The 17694-nt window shown below is 37.9% G+C and overlaps 1 protein-coding gene across 1 annotated transcript in view; it reads left to right on the top strand.

The window, feature by feature from the left end:
* Ndfip2 (Nedd4 family interacting protein 2) overlaps positions 1 to 12849 on the top strand; it is a 48953-nt gene extending 36104 nt beyond the window's left edge. Inside the window, exons 5-8 of the mRNA XM_057786578.1 lie at positions 3609 to 3733; positions 5504 to 5570; positions 8536 to 8641; positions 10746 to 12849. Coding sequence (XP_057642561.1) covers positions 3609 to 3733; positions 5504 to 5570; positions 8536 to 8639 — 296 coding nt within the window. The 3' untranslated portion in view covers positions 8640 to 8641; positions 10746 to 12849. The remainder of the gene's footprint in view (positions 1 to 3608; positions 3734 to 5503; positions 5571 to 8535; positions 8642 to 10745) is intronic.
* The last annotated feature ends 4845 nt before the right edge of the window (positions 12850 to 17694 follow it).

Here is a 17694-nt window from a genome sequence, read left to right as displayed (position 1 = left end):
TTTTTTAATTAAAAATTTCCACCTCCTCCCCGCCGCCTCCCTTTTCCCTCCCCCTCCCCCCTCCCCACACCCCCCTCCCCTCCCCCTCCCTTTCTAGTCCAAAGAGCAGTCAGTGTTCCCTGCCCTGTGGGCAGTCCAAGGTCCTCCCCCCTCCATCCAGGTCTAGGAACTAGGAAGGTGAGCATCCAAACCGGCTAGGCTCCCACAAAGCCAGTACATGCAGTAGCGTCAAAACTCAGTGCCAGGCCAGGCAGTGGTGGCGCACGCCTTTAATCCCAGCACTTGGGAGGCAGAGGCAGGCGGATCTCTGTGAGTTCGAGACCAGCCTGGTCTACAAGAGCTAGTTCCAGGACAGGCTCCAAAAACCACAGAGAAACCCTGTCTCGAAAAACCAAAAAAAACAAACAAACAAAAAAAAAAAACCTCAGTGCCATTGTCCTTGGCTTCTCAGCAGCCCTCATTGTCCACCATATTCAGAGAGTCCGGTTTTATCCCATGCTTATTCAGTCCCAGTCCAGCTGGCCTTGGTGAGCTCCCAATAGATCAGCCCCACCGTCTCAGTGGGTGGGTGTCCCCCTCGCGGTCTTGACTTCCTTGCTCATGTTCTCCCTCCTTCTGTTCCTCATTTGGACCTTGGGAGCTCAGTACATTGCTCCAGTGTGGGTCTCTGTCTCTATCTCCATCCATCACCCGATGAAGGTTCTATGGTGATATGCAAGATATTCATTAGTATGGTTATAGGATCGGGCCATTTCAGGCTCTCTCTCCTCAGCTGCCCAAGGACCTAGTTGGGTACATCTCTCTGGACCCCTGGGAACCCCTCTAGAGTCAAGGCTCTTGCCAACCCTAAAATGGCTCCCTTAATTAAGATATACTTCCCTGCTCCCATATCCATCCTTCCATTATCCCAACCATCCCATTCCCCCAAGCTCTCCCCATCCTCCCCTTCTCACTTTTCTCTCCCCATCTCCCCTTTTCCCCATCCCACCCCACCCCCCAGTTCCCATTTTTTGCCCAGCAATCTTGTCTACTTCCAATATCCAGGAGGATAACTGTATGTTTTTCTTTGGGTTCACCTTCTTATTTAGCTTCTCTAGGATCGCGAATTATAGACTCAATGTCCCATATTTATGGCTAAAAACCAATTATGAGTGAGTACATCCCATGTTCATCTTTTTGGGTCTGGGTTACCTCACTCAGGATAGTGTTTTCTGTTTCCATCCATTTGCATGCAAAATTCAAAAATTTTTTAAAAGAATGGAATAGAGTTGCTTGTCCCTTAACTCTATAGAAATTAATATTTGGTCCATTAGATGATTGACCAGGTTGAAAGTGACTGAATGCAAGTGCTTTAAAATGTGATGGACCATTTTGTGAAAGCTTTTCCTCCAAAGAAAAGTTGTAACCGTTTGTATCTAGTGTGTCAGATTCTTCGTATCAGAATGTAAGAGACATTACGGTTAATTACCCAGATCATTCTTATTGTAGACCAGGAAAACCTAAAGAAAAATTAGGGTTCTTGTAACTTAGCACTTAAAAAATAAATAAAGCAGAACCAGAAGACAGTTTTGAAATGTAAATGTGACTTGCAGGGTTTGCTGGATAGTTGTATGTGGTAGCTACATGTTGGGGTAACATCTGTCGGGGTCCAGTCTCTATGGGCTCGAGTGTTCCAGGGTAGGGCGTACGGATTAGAAATGTTAGGCAAGAGGAGCAGAGACATGAAAGGAGGAGGGTGGAGCCAGGAGGGCTATCCAGTGAACACTGAATGTGTGTGCTTATATACCCCGATCCAAAAAGACTGCTTTAACACCACACAAAGGACAAACAACAATCACTTGCTTCAATACTTGAGATATCAAGCCACTATTTTCTGAGTTAAGCATTCTGATATTTTAGGCAGGACATGTAATGACAATACTTTAGACCATGTATCCTGTAGGCAGCCACTCCTTGGGCCAAACCTCCTGTCTTTAAAATGAAGGAGCTGGAATATGCTTGAACTCTGACTTTTGGTCAAGATGGAGCAGATCCACCTCTATGGGCCATCTTAATGTCCAAAACACCAAGTAACTACACTCTAGGTCAGGATGTCTTGTTGGTAACCACTCATTAAATCAGACTTCTTGTCAGTAACTTGGGAAGAGCAAGAGTAGCTTAGGCTCTCTGGCCTTTAGTCAAGGTGGACTGGACCCACTTCTGTGGCCCCACAGTTGTATGCCAGCTTGACACCAGCTAAAGTCACTTGAGAGACTGGAACTTCAATTAAGGCATTTTTTAAATTAGTGATCAATCGGGAAGGATCCAGCCCATGGTAAATGGTGTCACCCCTGGGCTGGTGGTCCTGGATTCTATAAGAAAACAGGCTGAGCAAGTCATGAGGAGCAGGGCAGTAAGCAGCACCTCTCCATGGCTTCTGCCTCCAGGTTCCTATACTGTATGGGTTCCTGTCCTGACTTCCTTAGAAGATGAACAGTAATATAGGAGTGTAAGCCAAATAAACCTTTCCTCCTCAGGTTGCTTTGGTTATGGATGATGTTTGTCACAACAGTGAAATACTGCTGACATGGGGGAATACCAGCCTCCCTTCTCAAGTGTTCATTACACCTCTCTCTCAGCTTCAGCAGCAGTAGATAGTTGAGGGCTCTTATTTATCCTCGTCAACAACTACTATTGGTGATATTTCTAGTTTAGACTTTCTTGAAAGCATGTAGTGTGGTCTAATTATGATTTTAATTTCCATTTCTCAAATAATTATGACACTGAGCATATTCATCAAGAATCTATCATAAAATTCAAAAGGTCCATTCCCTTAAAGGGTAATATAGATGCTAATGTATTGAAAACAGACTTGTTCTGTCTGTATAAATTGTCTAAAATAGCTTTAGATTAGGTTTATATTGGTATTTAGTCCAGAAAAAGAATATATTAGAATTATAACTTCTTATTTATGGAATATTTGATTATTTTGTTTTTACCTTTGCAAAAAGCCCAGTTTTGACTGATCCCTTAGAGATCAGACTCCACAGGAAGAATATTGTGATGTGGTATTTTGCTTGTTTATACATGAAATTCTAAGTGAGAATATGGAAAGGAAGTAAGAGCAAGTATCTGCTTTCTCACATCCAGAACCTACGTTTAAATCACATATGTTTAAATCTACACATATTATAAGTATTCACATACATATGAGAGACATAAAGAAGGAATATCTAAAGGAAGAGACCAGTAGGAGGGAGGAGAGGAGGGAGGGTGGAGGGGTGAATATGAGCAAATACAATGATACACACATGAAAAGTCAAAATACTTATTTTATTTGCTCCCTAAAAGATTAATGAAAACTAAACTTCTTTAACAATAATGTAGTTTTACACCTAGTAATAAGCCTTGACACACTGATAACTCAAGGAAACTGTTGAGTAGACTGAAGGAGCCAAGCTTAGTAGTTTATTTGCTTGTTGTACTGGATAAAGATGCAGACAGCAGCTGTGGCAGTCTGTGGGTAGAGTTAAAGAAATTGCTATTTCATTTAAGCAGTGGTGCATTGCTACTAACTGTGTTTCTTATAGAAGTTATGACCTTAAAAAGCTTGTTTCTGTTATTTTTAGTGGCATTCATTTTCAACTGGCTTGGATTCTGCTTATCCTTCTGTATCACCAACACCATAGCTGGAAGGTATGGTGCTATCTGTGGATTTGGCCTTTCTCTGATCAAATGGATCCTTATTGTTAGGGTAAGCATCTTGATAATGTCTACCTAAAATGTGTTGTTCATTGCAGTGTTTGCTTCATGAACACACATTCCACCCAGTAAAGACTTACACTTTTTATTTTGGCATTCTTTAACCATGCAGATTTGGTATAGCTATATGTGCCTTAACTGTATGTGAAAGATTGTTAGTTTGCAATAAGAAAATGCTTCCACCTGTAGTATCTGTGTCCTCACTTTGAGTTATTTAAATGTTCTCAGCGTTTACTTGGTTTCCTCATACGTTGATAACTGCCTCATGGGATTATTTCTGAGTATAAAAAGCAAAGTACCTTGCCTAGTTACCTACAGCATGCAGAAATAATGTATATATGTTTTGAACATATAGTATACAGGTGTATGTATATACATATAGTATACAGAAATACAGTATATATGTTTTAAATAACTCATACTTTCTGCTCTTGTGATGTGTACAGGTGTGCCTTAACTAAAAAACACAAAGGTTTCTGTTTAATAAGTTAATAATTTAAATATCTTCTAAAGTGTTTTTTCCTATGCCTTTTTGTTCTTAGTTAAGGTTGATCAAGGTCACCAAGAATAATGTAGAGTTTGCCAAGGGCTTTTTCAAAGTATATTCAAATCAAACAATGAGAACTATGACATTTAGGTGCTTCAGTAGTTTAAAAAAATGGTTTGATAATCTCCATTTATATACTTCCCAAGTTGTGATACCATGGAAATTTGTATTTTTATTATTACTAAAGCTGTAGATTTTTAAGCTTTTATAGAAATTACCAACAAATAGTTGGAAATACTTTTAATTAATTTCAGATACAGGCATCAATCTGCATTTAAAAAAATTATTTTTAGGTAGGTAAGATTCAGTTTGAGACCAATAGAAAGAAATAAAATTAAAACAAGTTTTTTTTTTTTAATTATTTTGGTTATCTGAAATACTTAAAATAATTTTGAAGTAATTTAAGATACAAAGTATACATAATTTAAGGTACATAAGCTACTTGTATAGGGAAGAATTATCCATAATAGGTTAAGATAAATCTTTTAAATTCCATTAAGTACAATGTCTGTTCAAAAGAAGATACCTGTGCCCTGTGCTGCGAGGCCCTGTTAACTTCCCAACTCACAGAATAGGAGACCAGCAAACACGGCTAGTAATAGCAGCTGTTGAAATGCCACTTCAGGGTTCACTTAGCTACTCTCAGCTCGCCATTGGGAGCTGAACGCCAGGCATCTAGTTTGAAAATGAAAAGTCTCTAATGAGTTGGGGGTCTTTATGTGTCTGGTATTTGGGCAGTGATTAACACTAGGGGGTGTACAGAAGGTCAAAGCGCTTTTTCTAGAGGTCAGCACAATATCCTTGTCTGCTAAGATTAAACTAATATGTCTTTTGTGCTAATATCCAGAGCAGCAGGTTGCTGTGGCATATGTGGAATGGTAGTTGTAGTTTTTGAGACTGTAAGAAATCGACATTAACTTTTCAATGAAGAAAATGTTTAGTTCCGATATGTAACTTTTGGGCATTTATTCCCTGCAGGCAGTGTAGAGGTTCTGTTCATAGAGCATTTTATATGTTTGCAATTGTATAAGAGCGTTTCCCCCAGATACATATGTATACCATTAAGTATTATTCCTGTGCTTTCCTTTCATGCTGCTTTTATATGCCCTTTTTAAGCATTAAAGATTATTTGAGATAAAGTATTCTAAAACTTAGAGTAATCTGAATGTTCAAATTTAATAATACAAATATGGTTAACATATGTTCACTCCCTAGTTTTCCGACTATTTTACTGGCTATTTCAATGGACAGTATTGGCTTTGGTGGATATTTCTTGTACTTGGTAAGTTTATTCTTAATAATCTTGGCTTATTGCTCAGTTAACTTGTATTTCTAAGATCATAAAGTACAGATAATCTATGTTACTAGTTGTGCAGAAATAAGGTCTCTGGTGTAGAATCCTTGCACTCTCCCTTCTCAGCTCCCAGCTCTCTGAGTGCCACTCCTAGAGGGCACCACTCCTAGAGGGGGCTCCTAGGTGGTGTCTCCTAGGTGGAAAAAGCAGAAGCTGTCAGCACAGAGAACTAGAGGCTGAGTAGCAATTAAGCCCTGCAGAATTTGAAAGTTTCAACCTAATCAAATATTGTTATCTTTAGTAATTATCTTAGGAAACACATGTGCATAATTTTAATGATATTATGCAAGTAGGAGGGTTTGAGCAGTCAGTGCTTTCTCTTATTTTTGGATCATGGAAACATTCTTTGTGCTTTTGAAATGTGCCCTTTATTAATCATTAATCTGCCAGTGCAGGGAAAGGCGTCATGCCCAGTGATCACAGCACTTTGGTTTAGTTGTCTTTTTGTAAGGCATGTTTCTTTATTATGTTAGTGAAATTTATGACTTTACAATAACACATGGTAATTAAGTTAATTTAACATCATATTATACTTTTGACCCATATTTTAAGTCCTGATTGCCAGTTCATATTTTAATTCTTTTAGATTACAGTAGGTGGCAGTCTTCCTTTAGGTTTTTAGTCGTAGTATTGAACCTTTAGGGTTTTTTGGGAAAACAAATTGTTGGTGGCCAGGTAAGGTCATTAAATTCTTTCTGTATTATTATAGTGAAATTATTTTAGTGTTGCAACTATGTTGGGGATCGTATTTATATAATGGTTAAGATAGGTTTATATATTGTTAATTCTGTCCTAGCCTCCTGAATTTTTTGCTTTTTGTTGAGTCTTTTATCTAAAAGGGGGGAGAAACTATCAGTTCTATTAAGTATTTAAACATAAAAGTGAGTGTATTTGCTTATGCGTGCATTAAAAGATGAGTGAAGTTAGAGAAGATAACGATGGGATAGAATGCGGGCGACAACCCTGTTCCCATCAGAGCCAGGATCTCAGATTTAGTTACAGGAGTACGCAGACTTCATCAGCGCTAAAATGCTGCCGTCTCATACTTAAAACGAGCAAAATACAAGTAGGATGCTAAGGGTAGTAGTCACTGAGTGGGTTCTGGAAAATGAATGCCTTGTTTTAGAAAACGCCTGAGTAGAACAACTATGTTAAAGGCTAGCAGCTTCATAGACAAAAAAAGGGATCTCACAACTAAATTTTATCTGTTATTTTTCAATAGTGCTGTTGTATTTGAAAAAGACAAGACAAACAAACCAGCGTTTTTGTTTTTGGCCTGCATCTGGAAGGGAATGAGGGGAGAGTTCCTAGAGAGGAAGTCACAAATGGAGAGAGCTGAGTATAAGAGCAGACGGGACTAGGTTTGATTGAAACTTCCTGCCTCCATTTCCTTAACATTTATATGTTCCTTCTCTCCAGTCTGTTACACATGTGCCCCTCTGCAGTGCCCTGATTACTGTCTGAGAATTGGGTAAAATTTGTTTTGGACTTGATTTCCAATGAGCAAGCACTTTTCTTCCTTCCTAGTGAAGGCGGTCACATGCATCTATGCCTTCTGCTTTTGTTTCTCCCCACAGTTTCTGGTGACAGATTTACTGGAGTTAGGTGCTTTCCAGAAAACAGTATATGTGAATATTTAGAGGCTGGTATGAATAATGTTAATGCTTCTACACTATCTAATACATTCTGTATCTGAAACTCAGAAGCATTTCACAGACATTTTTAGTGAAGTAAGTGGGTAATATATAAAGTAGCATTTTGATTAGCGAGCCACCTCAGCTGTCCAATCACAGAAATCACCGGAGTGGCTTGTCTCAGTTTTTATTATTAGACTCAGTTAAAAATAAAAACTTAAAAACATACCCATCTTTGTGTGCAGTTTCACAAGTTTAGGCACTTTATATTGTAAGAAGACAGGCTTGTTTTTTTATCTGCACTCATTTTGTCTGGGAACTTTAAAAATAGACATCTTCATTTGCTCAGTAGTTACAGTCATCGGAAAGGTTCATAAAAGGAAAGACTAAAGGGTAATCTGTGTCTCAACACTACAACTTCCCAACAAGATTCTTTTAAATTTTCTGTTTTTATTTTGTTTAAAGCTTTGTTTTGATTGGTCTTTGGTTTTTCTTTTAAATTTGGTTTTGATTGGGTGGTGGTTGCAAGGGCAGAGGGCAGATGCGAGGAATTGGGGAGATGAGTGGGGCCAGAATGAAAGCTAAGGGAAGCATTAGTCAGAGCATTGATCAATAAAACCAGGGAGTTAGATATGGGCTGGAACCTGAAAGATGAAAGACTGGGAGCAGCTGTCAGTTGCTTCCTTCCTCTCTTATTCCTCAGTCCAAAGGGGTGAGATCCTGTCTCTCCTGCCTCATCCCTTCCTGTCTCCACCTCCCGAGTGCTGGGATTAAAGACATTTGCCACCACCGCCTGGCTTCTATGATTAACTAATGGCTAGCTCCACCCTCTGATGTCCAGGCAAGCTTTATTTGTCAGAACACAAACAAAATATCACACAACATATGTGAAATCCACAAAGAATAAGTTTTTGTATTTTTTTAAAAGTAAGATTTCTAGGACTGGGCTTATTTTAAAATACATTAACTTTGCTACTTAGCACGATCATTGCTTGTATATTTCTATGTGACTTTGGATTTTTATAGCTTACCCTGCTTTAATTTTGTTACGGTTATGATTGAAAGAATTGGAAGAATGTCAATAAAATGTTATTATATTTTATCACGATGGAGTTATCATTATATTTTAAGATACAATATAGAATAAATGGGATTCTGCAAATTTACTTCCTTGAGCAGAAGAAATCATGTTTATAATTGTCTATTGTCTGTGTGCTCCCCTTATGTTAAGAACATATCTGTTATTTCAATCTTCCTAGGCCTCCTCCTTTTCTTCAGAGGGTTTGTTAATTACCTAAAAGTCAGAAACATGTCTGAAAGTATGGCAGCTGCGCATAGAACAAGGTACTTCTTCTTACTATAGAGGTAAGAAATGTTAATGTGATGTTGGTTTATTCACATTATAGGATCATATTTTCCAGATACATGCTAGATATTTAATATGCACTCATAATTTTTACTTAATATATTTAGTGTGCTTTATGCTGGTTGCTATGCACTTAATAGTTTATTGAAATTTAATAAGTTACATGACCCTCATAGATAACTTAGATAAAAATTTTTTGAATTGAATTTTATTAATTTAAATTTTAAAATACAAAATCATAAATGAAAACTATTTCATATTTTCTATATTTTGTGGTGTCATGATCAAGCCTAGTACTTCACACGTAGATCAAGCAAGCATGTTAGCCCTTGCCCTTGGTCTTTTGAGACAGGCTCTTGCTATGTAGTCCTGGCTTGCTTTAAACTTGGGGTGTTCCTAAGTGCTACAGTTATAGGTGTGCACCTCTATGCCCAGAGAAATTTAAATCCTCCTTTCTCAACTTCCTTTAATGTTTTGTCATTGGTGCATTTGAAGTAACTAGCAGCGTAACACTTGAAGGCTTTGAAAAGAATGATTTTTATAATAACATACTTACGAAGAAAGGATGGCTATTCTGCAAATGTAGTGCAAGGTTCATGCATATGTCTGTAGAAAACAAACAAGCAAAAAACCCAGAATGACCCCAGATTTGTGATTGAAAAGCACTTTGTCACAAAGTAAGAAAAAAAATGAGCAGAGAGAACTTGATAGTTACTCAGAGTTTCCGGAAGTTGTGTGTGAAGTCAGCATTTATTAAACAGCCAAGGGGTTTCTTCAGATAAAGAGAGCTTATATGTTTACTCAACTCTCTGTATCTATGGGCTCTGTTTCCATGCGCTTAACCAACCATGGGTTGAAGACAGTTGAAAAGAACTGCATCCCTACTGAACATGCACATTTTCCTCCTGTCGCTGTCCCAGCAGTCCAGTGTATTGGACAGTATTGAATACTGCACGTGAGTGGAGGTGGCACACACAGAGAGGATGCACACATGTTTGCCTACCTGCCAATTATTTGTTGATCTTGAGCATCAGAGGAGCTTGAAGTTGGAGGGAGGTCCTGAAACCAACACATTGTAGCTACTGAGGGAGGATTTTACTCCTTGCAAGGAAACTGTGTAGTTTATGATTTGATTATTTACATTTATAGTTTTTGTTACTTATTATAAGTACCCCACCCTTGCATGAAGATAGGCAGCTAAGGAATTCTGAGATTGAGAGAAGTAGTCTTCCCCGTGGATGAACCCCTAGTTGGTTATCCAGAGCCAAGTGGTCAGCCTTGGAATTTTACATACAAGTAACACTAAATGGATTGAGCAGGTTATATTTATATTTTACAGTAACAGAGAAAAAGAGGCCTGATTTTAAGAGGGACTTAGGTGAGAGGAATTGGAGAAAGGAAAAGAAAGGAGGAAATGATTCAATTATATTTTAATTAAAAAGATAAAAATTATACTGTTAGCCGGGCGGTGGTGGCGCACGCCTTTAATCCCAGCACTTGGGAGGCAGAGGCAGGAGGATCTCTGTGAGTTCGAGACCAGCCTGGTCTACAAGAGCTAGTTCCAGGACAGGCTCCAAAACCACAGAGAAACCCTGTCTCGAAAAAACCAAAAAAAAAAAAAAAAAAAAAAAATTATACTGTTATTTTTGCTGAAGACTATACATGTAAATATAATGTGTATATAAAGGTATTTCTGGATTATATTAAAATATTAGTTTAAGTGTTCCTCAAGATCCCCTATTCCCATAAGATACTAAATTTTCTTTTTAATCATTAAAATGTCTGCGTGAATAGTGGCACCAAGGATTTGTTGTATTAACAATATTAAAAGGCAGAGAATATTGCTAACTTGAGCACTGTTCTCTGAGTAGTGTGATTATTTTGTGGTTTTTAAAGAGTCAGATATAATGTAAATATTGTAGACTCCATGAAGGTCTTTTATAGAGGCTTTTTCTTTTAGAAAAATATTAAAACACATGGTTATCTTTATCCAAAGACTGTTACATACTTAAATGAAATGCAGCTATAAAATGTGTTTTTACTGTATTATGATTACAAGTATAGCGTAATACATTTTAAGAGTGCCTTTTTCTTTGTCTCCAGACTGCATCAAGCCAACATTCCTTCCTCGTACCAATGTGAAATGTCCACGTCATCTGTAAACCACAGCTTTGCTAGGATAGAAGACTACTGCGAGCAGGAGGAAGCTATGAGAGGTGGAGCTTTGAAGTTAAATGACAGGGTGGTTTATGCTTAAAAGCCATTTCTGCTCATTTTTTAATTGTCTGTACTTCATTTATTTTGCACATTTGCATATGTGCCTATTTAAAAGATACGCATATACTTGAAAGTCCACAAAGTTGTTGCAAAGTCCAGTCATACTTGGTTAATCAGTGTTTGATAAAATTGGAAGAGTTGAGTGGTAAACACTTCCAGCATGTAAATGCTTCTGACTTGACTGTTAGCGTAATAAAAATTACATTATTAATCTTGTCAAATGCTTTAGTTTTTGGCTTAGATTCATCTGGTAATTCCAAACATGAAATATTCTTTGCTGTAGGTGATGTTTATTAAAACTTGCAGTGTGATTATTAGAAAAGATTTGTCAGATTTTTTGAGTATGATATTATTTAGGAAAACTGTAAATAATCATACATAAGTTGCTTTTTACATTCTTTTCTTAGAATTATGTCTAGGTTTCTTTTTATTAATTTTAAATTAAGTAAACTAAATATATAGAAATAAACTTTCTTAAAGATAGAATGGTTTCTAAAGATAGATGAACGCTAAGAAGATGTGAGTATGCCAAATGCCCTTTAAAGAAAAAGAAGCTAAGAGGCAATACTAGTTTTAGGGATTTTCAAACAAGAGATTTAGATTTGAGGATTACTCACCTTAGCAATTCTTACAAGAAGAGAATGAATTAGAACTTATATTTATTTACATCTAAGACAATTTTAAAAATTGATTTATCAAATATATTCTCATTTGCATTTGTCTTTTAAAAAGCCAATAAAAGTATCTTTCAGTATTATTGTAATCATTTTTCTTTAAATGCTTAATTTGTTAAACTTAGCAAATAAAATCTTTTTCTGTTAATAGCGCCTTGCTTAATGATTGTAATTTGTAAAAACATAAGATGAACTGAATAACAGAAAATACATATTTTGATTTTATGGAAATGTATCTGTGCAATATAGGGGTGCTGAGTGTCTGTGGTGAGTGCGTGCTGCTTTTATGTCCATAGCTACAATGCTTGGCGTCTTACACATCACTGTTTCCTGGGGTTTTCATTTTTATCTTAGCTTTAGAACAGCAGCAGCAAAGATGATAGAAATTGCATTACTGCTTACATGTAAAGATTGTCACTTAATATAGCTACAAAGAACATACAAAATTGATTGCTAGACACGGACTAAAAGGCACATCTAACTATTCATGACCATTATTCCAGTTTTAAGGAAAAATAAAATTTATTATGTTTTATTACCTCTTTTGTATTTCTTGTATTTTATGGTTTTTTCATTGTTTTTGGTAAATAAAACATATGTTTTGCTTGCTAATTGAGCCTCCTAAATTGTTTTCCCTAATTCACGTTAATTCTCTCCTTTGTAGAATTTTTCTTGTTGGTTGAAGTCCATGTGCTCCACCCCTTGAAATAAAGTCCTAGCCTGGGGGAGGAGAACGGGGCTCTGTCGTCTCTGTGTCTTCCTGTAGCTTTAAGTTACCTGCATGGGGCCTGCACTGGGTAGCACAGAGAACTCACTCTGAGGCTCTGTCGTCTCTGTGTCTTCCTGTAGCTTTAAGTTACAAGGAAGCTCAGCTACCAAATAGCAATCCATTACAATTGCATTTTAGTTTTATATCCATATTTTGGTTTTGCATATGTATGTGCCATTTTTGATTCAACATTAGAACATCACATTTTTATTTTGATTTCTCCCTTAAATCTGTAAGTTCAAATGTATATTATATAATCCTCTATAATTTTTCTAGTTCAATAGTAGACATAAATCTCATCATCCAATCAGGATTGCCAACTGAAGTGTGATTTAAAACTTTAGTATTCCTTTTGAGATAAGTGGACTCCCACGCATGTCCTGTCGTTTCCTGTGAGCTTGGACAGCTGTTCTGTTTTGAAAGACCCTTGGCCACATTTACATGATGCCTTAAAGACAGAAAGTCAAGACCCACAGCATCTAAACCATTTTGAGTGAATGTGAACCAGAGCTTGGATGTTAATATAAAAGTATCTTAAGTGATTTTTATTGTATTTGAATAAGCTTGTTATGGGCTGAATAATCCATTTAGATGTAGTTATGCGATCGACTATTTTATAGAAAAATGTGTTTTTCTATGTAGTGCATTAGGATGACTTTTAAAAATTGAAAGTTAAAATGTGAATCCTGTTATACCAAATTAAACTGAAAGGCTGTACTTCACAGAAAAAAAAAAAACTACTAATCTCCAACCAATTATTTTAAGCCCGTCAGATAAATCCCAATTTAGACATGTCTTTGAAGTAGTTCATAAATTTTAGTCATAATCACAGGTATTTTTTTTCTGCTTCTATCCCCCACCCATTTCTTTTTCATCTAGGACCTCATGAAAGCTAGGCACTCATTCTACCACTGAACTGTACCTCAAGCCCTGTTTTTATTTTGACAGGGTCCCAGGATTGTCCCTGAACTCACGCTATAGTTCAGAACAGCCCTTGAATCTGCCATCCCCCTGCCTTAGCTGCCCACATAGCTCAGAGCACATACATACCTGAACCACGTTTTCAGTTAAAGCTTTTATAACTAGGAGAGTAGAGTTCAACATGTCCAACTGGAGAAAAAGTCAGGGTTTCTCAACACTTTTTGTCAAAACGGCATTTACTATTTTAAAGGCACAAGGTTGGCGACAGTGAATCTGATAGTCCTTACTGTGTCTGAGGCCTGCTGAGAACACCTCTGTGATCACAGGTCTCAGGGTACACAGTGCTTCCTCTCATACACCAGAGTCAGGGCGGTGAGGTATACGGCAACTTAAATAAGAATTGGCTACTGTAACTCAATCCTTTTGAGAGAAAGGACTTGGGGAAGGACAGCAATCAAAATAGGATGTTAAGTTCTTAAACAATCATTTTTTTTTGATTTGGAAAAGAGACATAGTAATTTATTTTTAAAAGAAGTTGAATTTGTACAGTTTATAATGTTGATAAACAGAGTTTAGAGTTTTTAATTGCTATTGTGTCATTTGAATTTATGAGTTAGCCATGAAATATTAGCATATTATTTTTTTTTAAATATTTATTTATTTATTTATTATGCATACAATATTCTGTCTGTGTGTATGTCTGCAGGCCAGAAGAGGGCATCAGACCTCATTACAGATGGTTGAGAGCCACCATGTGGTTGCTGGGAATTGAACTCAGGACCTTTGGAAGAGGAGGCAATGCTCTTAACCACTGAGCCATCTCTCCAGCCCTAGCATATTATTTTTAAGCTATGCTTGATAAAGTTCAGCTATTAGATGGTAATGTGCCGTTTGTTATTTTAACAGTGCCCTTATGGAATAAACTTGCTGGCATGTAATTTGTTAATATAGTTTTACAGATGGAATGTCATCTTTTCAGAAACCAGTTTAAAGCTCTAAGTTTATTATCACCATCTTGACCTCTGACATGTTTGTATATCAGACTTCAAGATTTGAGAGAAAAACAACTCTGGTATGGAATTAGGTTTGCGTGTTGCAGCATTATTTAAACTTCTTGCAGTTTTTTGTCGTTGGTTTTTGTTTTAGGAGATGGGGTTACAGTTTAATACATGCAAGCGAATCAACTTTTTGAAGATAGTTTTGTTTTTATGTTATAACAGATAACAATGCATTTTCATCTCAGTTTATTTTCAGCTCAACACATGTACCTGCTTCCTCCCCTCCTCCTCCTTTCTTCTTTTGTTGGTATTAGAACAAGACTTAGGGCCTCATGTCTAAGCAAGGTGAGCCCTCTCTCATTGAACTCTATTCCAAGCCCATGCTTTACTGTCTGGAAGCTTTCAGCCTAGGCACATTTTTATTTTGAAGGTTGTGCTGTTTCTCAAAAACAAATCTACATGATTTCAGTGAAAATCACTTTTTAAAACTCAAGTCCGGGAGCTGCCAGGAGGTCGCAGGATAATGGTGTCTTACGCCAGGCCGGATGGTTTGAATTTGATCCTTAGAACCCATATGGTAGAAAGAGAGAAGCAACTTATAAATTGTTCTGGGACTTTCACAGGCGTCTGTGGCCTGTAGGGCATGATCTGTGTGTGCTCCCACCACCCAGCAAACAAAGACAACCATGCCGGCAACTATGAAGAGCATAGGAAGGGAATCGAGGCTGTTCTTATGTTTACTATGAGCTACTTTTTGTGGTGCTCTTGCTCTCTCTGTCTCTGTCTCTCTGTCTCTCTGTCTCTGTCTCTCTGTCTCTGTCTCTCTGTCTCTCTCTCCCGCCCCCCTCTCTCTCCCCTCCCCCCCTCTCTCTCTCTCTCACACACACACACACACACACACCTCTATCTCTCACCCCCCTCTCTTGTGTGTATTTTATTGAAGTCATCATGTCAGGGACATTAAGAGTCTTCGTTTCTTCACCTGGCTTTACCAGGGAGGAGTAAGTTCAACAAATAATTTTAGAGGCTTCGCAGTATTGAGGTATTCATGAACATACAGGCATCTCTAAGTGGACTCAGTGGGTCTTGAAGTGCACAAAACATGTGAGGGAAAGTTGAGGAACTAGGGGAGAAGTTGGAAGGAAGCGAATGGAGTGGTTTTGATCAAAACATGCATTTTAAGATTTTCAAAAAGAAAGGATTATTAAAAAAGAAAGAGTGACATGACATAATGAACCTTGGAAACAACAAGAAGAGAGTTGTGGTCTATTATATTTGATTGAAATTAATAAGCAATTAGAATACACTCATGGCTCTGAGGCAATTTTTAAAGATAATTTTACAAATAAAGTCTATGTCTTACTTCATCTTGTCCACCCAACTTGGACACTTAAACTTTAATGGTATTTCCTTCTTATTGTTTGCCTTTCCTCTGGAATTTGCATATAAGATGTAAATTAGATTAAAATCTGAATGAGGATGGAAATATGAAAACATTGCTCTCTGTGTACTTAGTTACTAGCCGGTTGTGATTACAACAGTCCCCAAGAGTGCATATTTAGGAGAAAGGGGAGGACAGTGGAATGGGGATGTTTCTTTCTGTCATTGTCCCTTAGATACTTCTCAATTACTGAAGCCTCCACCAAACAATGGAAGTATAGTCTGTGTAATTAAAGCTGTAAGGCTCTGACGGAAAGCCGTTCTTTTTTTTATAGGCTCTTTAAAGACTATGAACAATAATCTCCAATGAGAAACTGACAAACTCCTAAGCTTAGAAAATGTCAGGGGTCTTTTTAAAAATTCCATCAAAATTCAACAGTATTTTATGAACATTGAAAGAAAAAAGAAACCAGCATAACCCTGTTATGTTGGTACAATTTTCATGTTGGTGTGTTTCTCCACATCTTGACCACATGCACAGTTATTGTTAGTTTTGTGGCAAACTTGCATTCTCTTTTAACAGAGTTTTATCCTAAATCTGATTTTTATACAATTGTCATAATTATCATTTGGAAGAGTTTTAATAATCTCATTTATGGGAATTTATCACATGGAAAGAATTCAGCAGAAGGAAAACATACTCCATAAAGATGTTCATGGCAGCATTACGCATGGAAATAAAGAAGTGAATGCAGTCATTGTCCAGCAGCGGTAAATCAGGGCCTATAAACAGGATGGAGCATGACATTAGTGCTTTCAGCAGTAGCCAGAGAGTAGAGATTTTAATCGTGGCTCTTGGGCTGCTTGGGGGGCTCTAATGGTCCAGCTGAGGTTCGCAGGAGGGTGAGTCATGGTCCAGCTGTGCCTCTCATGCCCCTTCTAAAATGCCTCACTTGGCAGAATGAGAAGATGAGTGAGTGCAGAAGGTCCAGGGTACAACTGCTCCTTGACATTTAGCGCAAAACGAAAGGGAATCCCCCCCCCCCACATGGGCCTCAATGGAGTCTTGCTGGCAAGCCATGATGACACTCTCCATCCCACCCCCACCCCCAGGTTTTGTTGTTGTTGTTTTGTTTTTAAAGAACTAGTATGTAGCTCTGCCTGGGGTCACTTGATTTTGAAAACTAGATTAGGAAAAAGTAATTTGATTAGTAAAGGGGTTAGCGCTGGCGTAGAAGAAACGAAGAGTCCCCTGATGTGGACCAGAATTTTCAGCTCCCTGCGAAGCGCTCAAACTGCAGCTGTTTTGATGGAAAGAGCCATGGCTGCGATGAACGTGCAGGGTTTCTTTATGGGTCTGATGTGTGTTCATACACGGGCGGGTGAGTTGTCCAGGCAGAACTGCTACTTCGGCTTGTTACTCCACTGGGAATATGTTTAAGAAATATTTTCATTAATGCCATTAAAGAGGACTCTCAGAATCAGTCACGCCTCCCCAGTGAAGACGAACCAGTGTTGTAAATACCTTGGCTAGTCACTGGCACAGAATTAGTAATTGTTCATGTATATATGGCAGTAAAAGGAGCAGACTTCCGTTTTTAATGTCATACTTATTTTGAAATAAAGTACCAAAATAATTTTAATTTTTTGGTGCAATGAGATAATGGCCCTAAGTATGAATGAGAGTCCACAGTTCCCTTTTGCCATGGTACAGGCATGGTTCTGGACAAGGCAGTAGGGAAAGCAGTTAAACCTTGCTCTGCCCTTGAGATGGTCACAGAAACAGACACACACACATGCACACACACACACACAGAGAGAGAGAGAGAGAGAGAGAGAGAGAGAGAGAGAGAGAGAGAAACGTCATCATCCAGTGGTTCAGGAAAGAGTTTTTAGACTGACAGAGCTCCGAGGTTTATACAAAGTTGACCCAGAGGAACTGTCCAGTTTATCTGAAAAGCAAGATAGGACCATGGGCAGTGGTAGGTATTGGAATGGATCGTTGTCCTGCATTAGAGACCAACAAGAGGAAG

The sequence above is a fragment of the Chionomys nivalis genome, chromosome 12, assembly GCF_950005125.1.
Source record: "Chionomys nivalis chromosome 12, mChiNiv1.1, whole genome shotgun sequence".
NCBI lineage: Eukaryota > Metazoa > Chordata > Mammalia > Rodentia > Cricetidae > Chionomys > Chionomys nivalis.
The sequence above is the reverse complement of the archived record's forward strand: the minus strand, read 5'-3'. Positions and strand labels throughout refer to the sequence as shown.